At 40.8% G+C, this 14,749-nt stretch overlaps 1 protein-coding gene across 4 annotated transcripts in view; it reads left to right on the top strand.

Moving 5' to 3' along the window:
- The first annotated feature begins 33 nt into the window (after positions 1-33).
- Positions 34-14,749, top strand: part of APPL1 (adaptor protein, phosphotyrosine interacting with PH domain and leucine zipper 1) — a 52,754-nt gene continuing 38,038 nt past the window's right edge. For 3 of the 4 annotated variants that reach the window (XM_030926667.1, XM_030926666.1, XM_030926670.1), the window contains exons 1-5: positions 34-225; positions 8,732-8,830; positions 10,998-11,057; positions 11,555-11,626; positions 14,348-14,435. In XM_030926667.1, coding sequence (XP_030782527.1) covers positions 172-225; positions 8,732-8,830; positions 10,998-11,057; positions 11,555-11,626; positions 14,348-14,435 — 373 coding nt within the window. In that variant the 5' untranslated portion in view covers positions 34-171. Of the gene's footprint in view, positions 226-1,624; positions 1,692-8,731; positions 8,831-10,997; positions 11,058-11,554; positions 11,627-14,347; positions 14,436-14,749 lie in introns of all 4 variants that reach the window. The other variant, XM_030926668.1, reaches the window with a different exon arrangement.

Below are 14,749 nucleotides of genomic sequence, written 5' to 3' on the forward strand. Positions count from 1 at the left end.
CGAGGGGGCGGGATTTCCCTCACGGCCGCTCGGCGTCTGAAGGCGGTGCGGGCGGGGACGGCGGCCGCGCCAGCCGGAGAGGGCGGGCCGGGGTCAGCTGCGGCGGGTGGGCCGGCGCGGGGAGCTGTGGGCGGCCGCTGCGTCTCCTGCCGCCGCCCTCCCTCCGCCACGATGCCGGGGATCGACAAACTGCCCATCGAGGAGACGCTGGAGGACAGCCCGCAGGTGAGGCGCGGGCGCTGGTGGGCGACGAGGGAGAGCCCAGCGGGCGGACCCCAGGTCTGGCACCTCCGCCGCTCCCGCAGGTGCCCGCCCCGGCCCAGGTGGGCGCCGCCGCCGCCGCCGCCGCCGCCCCGGGTCACCGCCCGTCGCAGGCCGCACCCCGGGTTGTGGAGGGTGGGCCCGCCGCCAAAGGCCCGCGTGGGCCTGCTCGGCTGGGCCGAGGGCCGCAGGCGGAGACCGAGCCGCTGGTGCTCGTGGGCCGGGGCGGTCACGTACGCTCGCGGGTCTCCTTTTTATTTGACGAAAGGCGCCGTTTTTATCGCCGTAATGTGAGGTGCTAAATCTCGATCCTGGAATTTTCTCCCCAAGAACCTCTTCAGAGAAAATGCAGAAGGGAGAGAAACCCCGGTAGTCTTATTTAATGATTTCCGAGGCTCAGCAAGCTAGGGAAGGAAATGGATCGTTTTTCTTCGAGAGAGGCTGTAAGGTTGTGTGTGGAGACCTAACGGCAAAGCCCGTGACGGGTCCCGGAGCCCAAGACCGCTTTCCCCGCCCGTTACTGTGGTCGCTGTCACTCGAGCTGTGTATGGCCAGGGATGGACGGTGCCTTCGCCGCTCCTCGACTGCTGCGCCGCTCCCTGCAGACTTGGCCTTAATAAACTCATCAAAATAAAAGCCCTGTGTTCTGTGCGTCGGAATGATGCTGGTGTGGTTGCTCTAGCTTAAGACAGTTTTGGAAAATATAACCATTTAATATGTTTTAAGTACTGAAGAATGAAATCAGCTATATTTTTAAAAACGTTGGCAGGGGCTGTAACTTCCATAGATTAAACTTCATCTCTAAGCCTTTTTACACGATAATTTAAACGGTTTAAGACGGTGTTGCTGGTTGGACACTATTTAGAATGAAACATTTCTGAATTATTGCTCATTTAGAAATGCAGTTGCACCATTTCGTGTGTCTTTACAGCTGAACATGGCCCCCAAAGAAGAAAAGCAGAAGAGGTCTAGATCTCCTTTTCCTGGATGACACTTCTGCCATGGATTTTGTGTCAGTGTTAATTGCCAAGTTGAAATGGGGCTCTGATTGTAGAATTGATTTGTTTTTTTTTATTCTGAAAGTTATCTTCACAGACCAGTTGCCTGCTGCTAATGTACTCTTAGCCTATACTGACAAAAAGAGAAACACATTTGGTTTATCTTGACTGCCAATATAGCCGGTTCAATTTTTTTCTTCATGATTTCTCCATATAAAGTTATAAACTGTATTTGTTTCAGATGATTTGCAAAAAGTTTGTGGAATTGGTCAGGCGTACTTTGTCATTTTACTTTTTATTATGTAAGATTCAACAGGTTGCCTTATCTTTCTTCTCTTACTTGGCTTTTTTTTTTTTTTTAATAGCCCATAAAGACTATAAACAGCTCAGAATGGATTGCATACTGCCCTAGATATGACTTGTGAGGCAGAGGTAAAATCTTGACTCATCTAATTTCTTGAGCTTTTTGCACAGATTAGTTTACAACTTAAGAATTGTGTGTGTTTTTTTTTTACAAGCATGCATCATACTAGTATCAGTTTTACAGTATATGTGTTTGTTTGTTGAGATGGGGATCTTCTATGTTTCCCAATCTGGAGAGCAATGGCTGTTCACAGACACTATCGTAGTGCACTGTGTCCTGGAACACCTCTGCTGAAGTGATCCTCCTGCCTCAGCCTCCCTAGCAGCTGGGAATACAGGCGTGTGTCACTGTGCCAGCTAGTTTTTTTCTTTTTCTTTTTCTTTTTCTGAGACAAGGTTTTGCTCTTGTTGCCCAGGCTGGAGTGCAATGGCGTGATCTCAACTCACTGCAACCTCCGCCTCCCAGGTTCAAGTGATTCTCCTGCTTCAGCCTCCTGAGTAGCTGGGATTATAGTCGCGTGCCACCACACCCACCTAGTTTTTGTATTTTTAGTAGAGACGGGGTTTTGCCATATTGGCCAGGCTGGTCTTGAACTCCTGACGTCAGGTGATCCGCCCACTTTGGCCTCCCAAAGTGCTGGGATTACAGCTATGAGCACCTGGCCTGTGCCAGCTAATTTTTAATGAAGTAGTCACATTGATATTCCTTCAATGTTTAAAGGCAATAAATTTGAACTAGGTAAAATTTACTTGGGAAAATTAATGGGGACAACTGGGATTTAGGAAGTATAGATACTTGGAGGTGATTCTTAGGTTGAACCTGTGGCAGAATGGAAAGCCTTGAATCTAGGGTTGAGGAGATTTTTAGTCATCACTGTCACTTACTACCTTCTGCTTTAGGGCAAGTCATTCAACTTCTCTGAACCTCAGCTGTTGTGCCTGAATTTTTGACCCTGATTAAAAAAAATAATAGTTGCTTGCTTCAGAAAAATTGGAAGGCCCAGAAAAGAATAACACACAATTACCTGTTGGGTACCCAGCAAAAACCTGTTAACAGTTTGGTTTCTTTATTCTACTGTTTTTTTTTTTTTTTCTTCTACATGTTTTAATGGAATTGAGATTATATTGTGCATAATGATCTTTATCCTGCTTTTAGCTTAACGTTATAACTTAAGTGTCTTCATATGTTTTTACATTCTAAATAAAAAAATTTGAAGACCACACACTTCCTTAACTGATTCCACCATCCACTGCTGGACTTTTAGAGTTTTCCCAAAGTTTTGCTTTTATAAACAGGGCTGAGATTAATGCTTTGGAACATAAATTTTCTTCTCAGTTTGAACTATTTTATTTAGAATAGAGTCCAAGAAGTAGAGCAGCAAAGAATATGAAGACTTTTAAAGCTCATAGTTAAGTTTTTTGTTTTTTTTTTGAGACAGAGTCTCAACTGTCACATAGGTTGGATTGCAGTGGCTCAGCCGTAGCTCAGAAACCTTAAACTCCTAGGCTACTAAGCTCGGCTAATTTTATTTTATTTTATTTTAATTTTTTGGAGATGGAGTTTCACTCTTGTCGCCCAGGCTGGAGTACAGTGGCATGATCTTGGCTCACTGTAGTCTTCACCCCCCGGGTTCAAGTGATTCTGCTGCCTCAGCCTCCTAAGTAGCCCAACTAATTTAAAAATCTTTTGTAGAAGATTGGGCGTGGTGGCTCACGCCTATTATCCCAGCACTTTGGGAGGCCTAGGCGGGTGGATCACAAGGTCAGGAGTTTGAAACCAGCCTGGCCAACATAGTGAAACCCCGTCTCTACTAAAAATGCAAAAAATTAGCTGGGCGTGGTGGTGGGCGTCTATAATCCCAGTTACTCAGGAGGCTGAGGCAGGAGAATTGCTTGAACTGGGGAGGCAGAGGTTGCAGTGAGCTGAAATTGCTCCATTGCACTCCAGCCTGGGCAACAGTGTGAGACTCTGTCTTAAAAAAAAATTTAAAAAAAAAAAATTTTTTTTTTTTTAAAGACAGGGTCTCACCAAATTGGCCAGGCTAGTCTTGAACTCCTGGCCTTAGTGCTGGGATTACAGATGTGAGCCACTGTACCAGGCCCTAAAAGTTTTTTATTTGATTAGTTTTTAAGTTTTTTAGATCATTTAGATCTAATCAAAAGTGACCTGCCAGTTGCTATGTAAAAAAGTTAAGAGTCTTGGCCTGGCACAGTGGCTCATGCTTGTAAATACTTGAGGGTGGGAGTTCAGGACCACCTAGGGCAAAATAGCAAGACCTCATCTCTACCAAAAATAAAATTAGCTGGGCATGGTGGCATGAGCCTGTAGTCACAGCTATTCAGGAGGCTAGGGCAGGAAGATCAATTGAGTCCAGGAGTCCGTGGCTGCAGTGAGCTATGGTCACACCACTGCACTCCAGCTTGGGTAGCAGAACAAGGCTTTGGCTCTAAAAAACAAACAAACAAACAAAAAGAACCTGGGAGTGATGGAAGACTATCCTGAATTACAGTTATCCTTCTTTTAGTTTTGATTTATAGTAACTAGGTATTAAATTAGGGAGAATTTGCAAGTCCAAAATCCAGCTGATCAAAGAAGCATCTTTTAAGGATACTGCCTGGAACCTGCGGGGGCAAAAAAGCATGTTTGGAATTACCTTGCCGAAACCACACAGTTCTGCAAAAGATCATCCATTAAGCCAGAAAATCTTAAGCTTATACTAGATGCCTTGTCCATATTTATATGTTGTTTTGAAAATTAAAATCAAAATAAACCTTGTTAATTACTAAAAACAGATAATGATCTTTAAAAACTTAATTGATTTTATGTGTAGATATGTATCTTAGTGATTCATCTATGAGAGAACAGTGAAGACAAACCCCAGTCCCAAATGGGATCTTCTTTCTTTGCATAATATGAAATACTCATGAGATGTGCCTTTCCCCCCCAACATTTTAATGTCTCTGATTGGGATTCCTCATAGCGTTAATGGTATGTTAACAATTGTTATCAGCCAGGTAGCAGTAGTAATGTATTTCACATTGCCTGCAAATGTACATACTTGGTTGTTTCTCCTGGTAGCATACTGGCCAAGTGTAGTCTCTCAGTGTTCAACTAACAAATCATTTTTGCCACCATTTGAGAAAGGAATATCAGTCCTGATTATTGTCCAAAAACCTTCCTTTGACACCTGGTGAGATGTCAAATGACATCATCAAAACTTGCTTGAAGAAAATATTAGGGACAAAAATGGAGTACTTCTAAGAAATACTTATCTCCTCATGGCACAGAGAATGATAATGTATAGGAAAACATGAATATTGATGACTCTTGAGTTGAAAAGTGGTTCATGGGCCGGGCGTGGTGCCTCATGCCTGTAATCCCAGCACTTTGGGAGGCCAAGGTGGGCAGATCACGAGGTCAGGAGATCGAGACCATCCTGGCTAACACGATGAAACCCAGTCTCGACTAAAAATACAAAAAATTAGCTGGGCATGGTGGCGGGCACCTGTAGTCCCAGCCATATGGTAGGCTGGGGCAGGAGAATGGCGTGAACCCGGGAGGTAGAGCATGCAGTGAGCCAAGATCGCGCTGCTGCGCTCCAGCCTGGGTGACAGAGTGAGACTCTGACTCAAAAAAAAAAAAAAAAAAAAAAAAAGTGGTTCATAAGATTTGAACTCTATGAAGTTTTAGAAATAAATTTATGATGCTTATATTTCCTATGTTTACATGAGAGCTGTATATGATAAAATTCTGTGTGAAGGTCTGTTTCCAAAAATATAAGGTAAAAAATTCAAGACATAAAACCTTAAATCATAGCTTAATTGCCAGCATTGTTTTGTTTGAGTAGTACAAAAATAAAAATGATGCATCTTACAATGGATACCATCATAGATTCAATGAAATGGTACCATATTGATTCTATTTTTTAAGCTACTAACTTTAAACAAACAGTAATTATCCAGTGTTGAAGTTGATATTGTTAGCGTAAAATAGGGAATCTGTTTCAACTTTGTTTGAGTTAAGAAGAGCTTTTAAATTTAATTATGCTACAAGTTTTTACATATATATGTAACTCCTTGAATTGGAATTACCCATTTTTAGAAAAAAACAAAACAAAATAAAATGAAGTGGCAGATTTTTCTTAAGAGTGGCACTAGCCAAACAAGATTTCCTGATGCTTTCTTTTGTACATCTTAAAATAGCACTATAGGGAATTGTAGTGGAGTGTTTGAAAAAGATTCTGTCAAATCTAAATCTCTGAGGCCTGGGGAAGTAGAAGACTGAAAATAGGGACTTACTGATATAATGATTTTGTGTCTTTTCCCTTCCTTTATACTATATTGACCTAGCTTCCTCCTCTGAAAATAGGAAGCTAAGGAATAAGTTGATATAAGAAGAAAAATTTCTGGCCATGTACAGTGGCTGACACCTGACCTGTAATCCCAGCACTTTGGGAGGCCGAGGTAGGAGAATTGCTTGAGCCAAGCAGTTTGAAACCAGCCTGAGTAACATAGTGAGACCCTGTCACTACAAAAAAATAGAAAAAAAGTAGCCAGACATGGTGGCACATGTCTGTAGTCCCAGCTACCTGGGAGGCTGAGGTGGGAGGATTGTTTGAGCCTGGGAGATCAAGGCTGCAGTGAGCTGAGATCATGTTACTCACTGCAGCCTGGGAGAAAGAATGAGACCCTGTCTCAAACAACAGCAACAACAACCACAACATTTTTCTAAGGCTGAGGTATAGGCTGGGTGCTGTGGCTCATGCCTGTAATCCCAACACTTTGGGAGGCCAAGGCAGGCAGATCACGAGGTCAGGAGATCGAGACCATCCTGGGTAACATGGTGAAACCCCGTCTCTACTAAAAAATGCAAAAAATTAGCCGGGCGTGGTGGTGGGCACCTGAAGTCCTAGCTACTGGGAGTCTGAGGCAGGAGAATGGTGTGAACCTGGGAGGTGGAGCTTGTAGTGAGCCTGAGATCGTGCCATTGCACCTCCAACCTGGGCGGCAGAGCAAGACTCTGTCTCAAAAAAAAATCTAAGGTCGAGGCATAAATTATTTTTAGAATAAATTACAAAGTCATCTTTTAGATTTTAAGCTGCAGTTATCTCCAATAGTTGTTGGTATTTTCATTCTTCCCCTGCCTTTGGGATGTAATGTGAGTATGTCTACCTTGCCTTTGATAGCTTCAGCTTCCTTATCTTTGATAAATTTTTATTTTTATTTTTTTTGAGGAGTCTCGCTCTGTTGCCCAGGCTGGAATGCAATGGGCGATCTCGGCTTACTGCAAGCTCCGCCTCCCGGGTTCACGCCATTCACCTGCCTCAGCCTCCCGAGTAGCTGGGACTACAGGCGCCCACCACCACTCCCGGCTTTTTTTTGTATTTTTAGTAGAAACCGCGCCTGGTCTGACATTCTTAACATTTACTTATATGCTTTCCCCCTTAAAATGAAGATAATCTGGGCCGGGCGCGGTGGCTTAAGCCTGTAATCCCAGCACTTTGGGAGGCCGAGACGGGCGGATCACAAGGTCAGGAGATCGAGACCATCCTGGCTAACCTGGTGAAACCCCGTCTCTACTAAAAAATATATAAAAAACTAGCCGGGCGAGGTGGCGGGCGCTTGTAGTCCCAGCTATTCGGGAGGCTGGGGCAGGAGAATGGCGTAAACCCGGGAGGCGGAGCTTGCCGTGAGCTGAGATCCGGCCACTGCACTCCAGCCTGGGCGACAGAGCGAGACTCCGTCTCAAAAAAAAAAAAAAAAAAATGAAGATAATCAAAAAAATTTTTTTTTATTTTGAGACAGAGTCTTGCTCTGTCGCCCAGGCTGAAGTGCAGTGGCGGGATCTTGGCTCACTGTAACCTTCGCCTCCCAAGTTCAAGCTATTCTCTTGCCTCAGCCTCCTGAGTAGCTGTGACTGCAGGCACGTGCCACCAAGCCTGGCTAATTTTTTGTATTTTTAGTAGAGATGGGGTTTCACTGTGTTAGCCAGGATGGTCTCAATCTCCTGACCTTGTGATCTACCTGCCTCGGCCTCCCAAAGTGCTGAGATTACAGGCATGAGCCGCTGTGCCCAGCCTAAAATGAAGGTAATTTTTAAATGTGCATAGTAGAAAAACGAGAAAACAAAATAAAAGCCAAACAATATAGACACGTATAAAGAAGAAGAAAGGAAAACCCCAAATTGTGCATTCAGAAAAACATAGTTAGCATTTTATATGCTGAAGAGTTGGCCATGTTGGGGAGAGTATACTGTGGTATTTTTAGATTAGTACAGGGAGGGGTTTGGCCTCTTCTAGAAAAAACTATAGAAGAAAAGAAATAATCATACTAAATTATCCTGAAGTAAGACATTTCGCCTGGCTAATTTTTTGTATTTTTAGTAGAGACGGGGTTTCACTGTGTTAGCCAGGATGGTCTCAATCTCCTGACCTTGTGATCTGCCTGCCTCGGCCTCCCAAAGTGCTGAGATTACAGGCATGAGCTGCCGTGCCCGGCCTAAAATGAAGATAATTTTTAAATGTACATAGTAGAAAAACAACAAAACAAAACAAAAGCCAAACCATATAGACATGTATAAAGAAGAAGAAAGGAAAACCCCCAAATTGTGCATTCAGAAAAACGTAGTTAGCATTTTATGTGCTGAAGAGTTGGCCATGTTGGGGAGGGTGTACTGTGGTATTTTTAGATTAGTACAGGGAGGGGTTTGGCCTCTTCTAGAAAAAACTATAGAAGAAAAGAAATAATCATACTAAATTATCCTGAAGTAAGACGTTCAAAATATTTATACTACATGGAATGCTGTTAATTTAGCTTTGAATGTTTCTGTTGATTTGTCTTATAGAATTTTTGGTTTCTGAAAATATACCTCTGTTGTTTCTCTTAAAGTTTGTGTGACATAGTTGGAAAATACCTCTGCTTTGTTGAAGTGAAACTGAGAACAAAAAAATTCTGACTTCTTAACATTACTACCAAAGAGAGAAAATAGATTAAAACTCAGAATTACTAGAACTTTAATATCCTATGATTTTTGCTTCCTTTAGAAAAAATATTTTTCCATCTGATTTGTATTATGATTAACATAAACTTACTGCTATTATTTTATACAGACAAGGTCTTTACTGGGTGTATTTGAAGAAGATGCCACAGCTATTTCCAACTATATGAACCAGTTGTATCAAGCTATGCATCGGATTTATGATGCACAGGTAAAACACTGAGGACTAACTTGATGCTTTTAAAACATGAATTTTTAAGCCTCATGAGGACAGGTAGTGTCTGTCTTGTTTACTAGTGCTTAGCCCTGTACTAGGCTCTTAGTAATAAATATTTGTTGAATGGATGAATGAACATTGTGTATTACAGAACTGACATTTCAACTACTAGAGTACAGTTTGTAGTACTACAAAAGTGATAGAAGATTGAAGCATCTGCCCATTCTCCCCAAACATAGTTTGGGGCAAACCCCCCATGAAACTCACTGATAGTGATCTTTCCTAAGATTTGAATGAAGATCCCATGTCATCACTGGTATTTTCCCTAATCATGCTTATTACAATCTTATGGAACACTTCCCCACCCCCACTTTATGTATTTATTATTATTATTATTATTATTTTTTTTTTTTTTTTTTTTTTTTTTTGAGACGGAGTCTCGCTCTGTCGCCCAGGTTGGAGTGCAGTGGCCGGATCTCAGCTCACTGCAAGCTCCGCCTCCCGGGTTTACGCCATTCTCCTGCCTCAGCCTCCCGAGTAGCTGAGACTACAGGCGCCCGCCACCTCGCCCGGCTAGTTTTTTGTATTTTTTAGTAGAGACGGGGTTTCACCGTGTTAGCCAGGATGGTCTCGATCTCCTGACCTCGTGATCCGCCCGTCTCGGCCTCCCAAAGTGCTGGGATTACAGGCTTGAGCCACCGCGCCCGGCCGCACTTTATTTATTTATTTATTTATTTTTTTTTTTGAGACAGAGCTTTGCTCTTGTTGCCCAGGCTGGAGTGCAGTGGTGTGATCTCGGCTCACCGCGTCCTCCACCCCCCTGGGTTCAACTGATTCTCCTGCCTCAGCCTCTCGAGTAGCTGGGATTACAGGCATGCATTAGCATGCCAGCTAATTTTGTATTTTTAGTAGAGACAGGGTTTCTCCATGTTGGTCAGGCTGGTCTTGAACTCGTGACCTCAGGTGATCTGCCCACCTTGGCCTCCCAAAGTGCTGGGATTGTGCCTGGCCCTTTTTTTTTTTTTTTTTTTTTTTTTGGAGACGGGGTTTTGCTCATGTCTCCCAGGCTGAAGTACAATGGTGCAATCTTGACTCACTGTGCCCTCCACCTCCCAGGTTCAAGCAATTCTCCTGCCTTAGCCTCCTGAGTAGCTGGGATTACAGGCATGCACCACTATGCCCGGATAATTTTGTATTTTTATTAGAGGTGGAGTTTCACCATGTTGGCCAGGCTGGTCTTGAACTCCTGACCTCAGGTGATCTGCCCGCCTCGGCCTCCCAAAGTGCTGGGGTTACAGGCGTGAGCCACTGCAAATGGCCAACACTTCCCCTTTTTCAGTAGAGGATTTGAAAGTTGGCTGCCTCTGTCAAGTTAAAAGAAGGCACTAAAAATTAGATGTACCTCTGGAGTACAAGAAGATGAAGGGTATGACTAGGTTTTCTTATTGACCAGGAATAAAATTTGAAGCTATGTTTGGATAACTTAATTATATAGCTTAAACAGCAACCTAGGTTCTGTGATATACTTTGTTTGGGATTAACTAAGTGTACAAGTTTTATTTTTTTCCCTTCTCATATTGTTTGCTTTCTGGCTTCACATTTTCATTACATACTTAAAAGTTGCTATGTTGTTGTTTAGTTTTTCCTTGTGATCAGGCTCTGAAGCTTTGCTTTCTGACCACAGAGATATATGATTAATATGTTAAAGAAATATCGTATTTGTTATAGTCACTAAAAAAAGTAAATTAAAGTTTTTCATATGGCTGTGTTGCTGTATTATATGACTAGGTCAACCACATTTTGGTTGTATATTATTAAGTGCTTACTGTAGTCTAGTATCAGCATCTACAGAGAGCAATAATCAGTCATCAACGTAGACTCTCTAAAGATTTTGCTAAGGTTATATCAGTTTATTTCTAGGCTTTAAAGTATTTAGTGCTTAGTTTTTATTAGCAACAAACAAACACCAGGAACGCTGCTGAGAGTGTCTATTTTATGGTTTGAGTTTTCTTTTAAAGTGCTTTAATGGTAGTACGCCTTTCCAGTGATTTAATGAAGGTTTTAACAATATTTATGTTAAGTGATAATAAATAAATTAGGTATATTCAACTAAAACTTTTTTCTCAGTATGATCATGCTAATTTGAATGCTTTTTCCATAGAATGAATTAAGTGCAGCAACACACCTGACCTCAAAACTTTTAAAAGAATATGAAAAACAGGTATTGTATATCAAAGTTTTAAAAGCATAATTTTAAAAGTATGGTATCTGTATAGATAGACTTTCAACAAGAATCCTTAAGTTTTCTTGAATTCACAGAATATACCATCGAAATTTCGTGATAGCACTTATGTTCAGATAATTTTAATGATTTAATATTAAATACAGAGGCTATCTAGTTTACCTGTTTTCTTTTTACAAATGAAGAAGTTGTGACTTGCTCAGCATTACACCATTATTGGAGGAAATGGAGCTAAATGCTAAATCTTTGAACTTCGAGTATGGTGGAGATTCCAATATGCCATGTCAATTGGTTACTTAAACAATTAATGTTTATTAATTATATACATTACACAATTTTAGTTAAATGATATTTTAGAGCTTATTCAAAATTTTGGAAGTTTTTCTGAAGTTATTTAAAAATGTAAATTATAGTAATGTCATTCCCAAAAGACACGACGTTGAAACTTTACCTCATCTCTGTTTCTCGTTTTTCAGCGTTTTCCATTGGGAGGTGATGATGAAGTTATGAGCTCTACATTGCAACAGTTTTCAAAAGTTATAGATGAGGTAAACTTTTATTTTATTTTGCTTGATTAAATGGTCTTGTAATTAAGTTACCCAGTTGCTTGGCTTTTATTTTATGAGTAAAGCTCTATTACAGAGATGACTAAAGAAGAACCTTACTTCCACATCCTGGTGGCTGGCTCATCAAAACAATACTTTCTTTACCAGATTAAAACATTGTTTTCCAGGAATAAACATATAGATGTGCTTCTTCTGCATGTAGTCCATGTAACATTCAGTCTTGACATGTGTCATTAGATGTAGGCAGGGAGAGAAGAGTTAGGTAGTGAGCTACATCTGGCTTCTTTGTGGTTGCTCTAAGCAACATTTTACTGTTTAGTCTTTATTAATCCTGCCATCCTAAACAGCCAAAATCAACCCTGAATTCCTCAAATCAGTCACCACAACAAAGCATTAAAACAAAGACCTGAAAGCTAACAGGAAGAAGAGGTAGTGAGAGCTTATGGAGAATCAATAACTGTTCTCTACTGTTGCAGTAAAACCTCTTCTTTTCACATGGACCATTTGATAGTCCTGTGTTTTCTAGAATCTTAACTGGAAAAGTATTTTTTTTGAAATAGTTTAATAACCCATTATAGCAAAATGTTTTACCAGGAAATCAAGATAAAGAAATAATGTAATTTTTTTCATTTCAAAAATTGTGTACACATAGCATAAAATTTGCCATTACATCATTACAAAAATAAAGTACACATAGCATAAAATTTGCCATTCATGACATTTAGTGCATTCACAGTGCTATGCAACCATAACCACCGTCTGGTTTTTAGGACATTTTCATCATCTCAAAGGAAGCCTTGTGCCCGTTAAGCAGTATATTAGTCTGTTTTCACACTGCTGATAAAGACATACCTGAGATGGGTAATTTATAAAGAAAAAGAGGTTTAATAGACCCACAGTTCCACGTGGCTGGGGAGGCCTCACAATCGTGGCGGAAGGCGAAAGGCACATCTTACATGGCAGCACATGAGAGAGAATGAAAGACAAGTGAAAGGGGAACCCCTTAGAAAATCATCAGATCTCATGAAACTTACTACCACGAGAACAGTATGGGGGAAAACTGCCCCCATGATTCATTTATCTCCCACGGGGCCCCTCCCACAACGTGGGAATTATAGGAGCTACAATTGAAGATGAGATTTGGGTGGGGACACAGCCAAACCGTATCAAGCAGTCATTTCCACCTCCCTGCTCCCTCAGTCCTTGTCAACCACTAATCTGCTTTCTTTCTGTATGACTTTGCCTACTTTTGATATTTCATATAAATGAACTCATAATTTTAGAGTTTTTAATGTCTGCTTTCACTTAGCATAATGTGTTCAAGGTTCATTCATGTTGTAATATGCCTCAGTACTTCATTCCTTTTTTGGCTAAATAAAATTTCATTGTTATGGATATATCAAGTTTTGTTTATCTAGTCATCTCTTTATATATCTGTATCTGTTTATCCTTGTTCATTTGTGTTGTTTCTACCTTTTAACTAGTTCAAATAATGTTGTGATAAGCATTCATATACAGGTTTTTTTTTTTTTTTTTTTTTTTTTTTTGAACAACAGTTTTCAGTTCTCTTGAGTAGATACCCAGAAACGGGATTGCTGGGTCATTGCATGGTAATTTTATGTTTGTTTATTTAAAAGTTAAATAATGTAGAAAACCACCAAACTGTTTTCTACAGTGCCTGCACCATTTTACATTCCTACCAGCAGTGTAGGAGGGTTCCAGTTTTTCCACATCCTCGCCAACAATTATTTTTGTTTGTGTGTATGTAAAATTTTAAAAAAAATTATAGGCCGGGCGCGGTGGCTCAAGCCTGTAATCCCAGCACTTTGGGAGGCCGAGACGGGCGGATCACGAGGTCAGGAGATCGAGACCATCCTGGCTAACACGGTGAAACCCCGTCTCTACTAAAGAAATACAAAAACTTAGCCGGGCGATGTGGCGGGCGCCTGTAGTCCCAGCTACTTGGGAGGCTGAGGCGAGAGAATGGCGTAAACCCGGGAGGAGGAACTTGCAGTGAGCTGAGATCCGGTCACTGCACTCCAGCCTGGGAGACAGAGCAAGACTCCGTCTCAAAAAAAAAAAAAACAAAAAACAAAACAAAACAAAACAAAAAAATTATAGCCATCTGAGTGAGTGTGAGGTGGTCTCTCATTGTGGTTTTGATTTGCATTTTCTTGATGTCTAATGATATTGAGCACCTTTTCATGTGCTTATTGGCCATTTGTTTATCTTTGAAGAAGTTATACAGATCCTTTGCCTGTTTTTAAATTGGTTGTCTTTTTATTATTAAGTTGTAAACGTTCTCTTTCTAGATACAAGTTACGTATCACATACGTAATTGGCAAATATTTTCTCCCATTCTGAGTTGTTTTTTTTTCTTTTCACTTTCTTGATGGTGTGCTTTGATGCAGAGAAGTTTTAAATTTTGATGATGTCCATTATATATTTTCTTTTGTTCCTTGTGCTTTTAGTGTCATATGCAAGAAACCGTTACCAAATCCAAGGTCATTCTGTATTTTCTAAGAGTTTAGTAAATGGAATTTTTTTTTACTATATAGTATTTTGTACTGTATCACATAATTTTTAGTGTTTGCCTATATAAAATACAGCAGAACCTTTTCTGCTAGATTCTGTTTAATTTACATAACACTGGTTAAATGTCTGTGTATAGTTATTTGGCCTTTTTGGTCTTTCTTTTTCTAGCTTAGCTCTTGTCATGCAGTACTTTCAACTCAACTTGCTGATGCCATGATGTTCCCCATTACCCAGTTTAAAGAAAGAGATCTGAAAGGTATTGAAGTCAAGCTTATGTTTACTTTCATTGGCTGTGAGATCAACGCTTGTAAAGTGCATATTACTCTATACCTACACCATTTCTTGACCACAACCTGTGCCACTCTTACTTTGCTCAGTTATCAAACATTTATAGGAGCTCCTGCTAGATGTCAAACTAGACATTGAGAAATACCAATATGGATAAGATACCCCCTCTTTTGAGAAATTCTAGAGAAGGCAGTGGGCACACACATAATTACAACACTTATGTCTCTTATAATTAGGGAATGAGCAAGGTGCTGGCGGGGCTGTTAGGAGGGGTCAGCAAGG

This window comes from Rhinopithecus roxellana, chromosome 1, assembly GCF_007565055.1.
Source record: "Rhinopithecus roxellana isolate Shanxi Qingling chromosome 1, ASM756505v1, whole genome shotgun sequence".
In the NCBI taxonomy this organism is placed as follows: Eukaryota; Metazoa; Chordata; class Mammalia; order Primates; family Cercopithecidae; genus Rhinopithecus; species Rhinopithecus roxellana.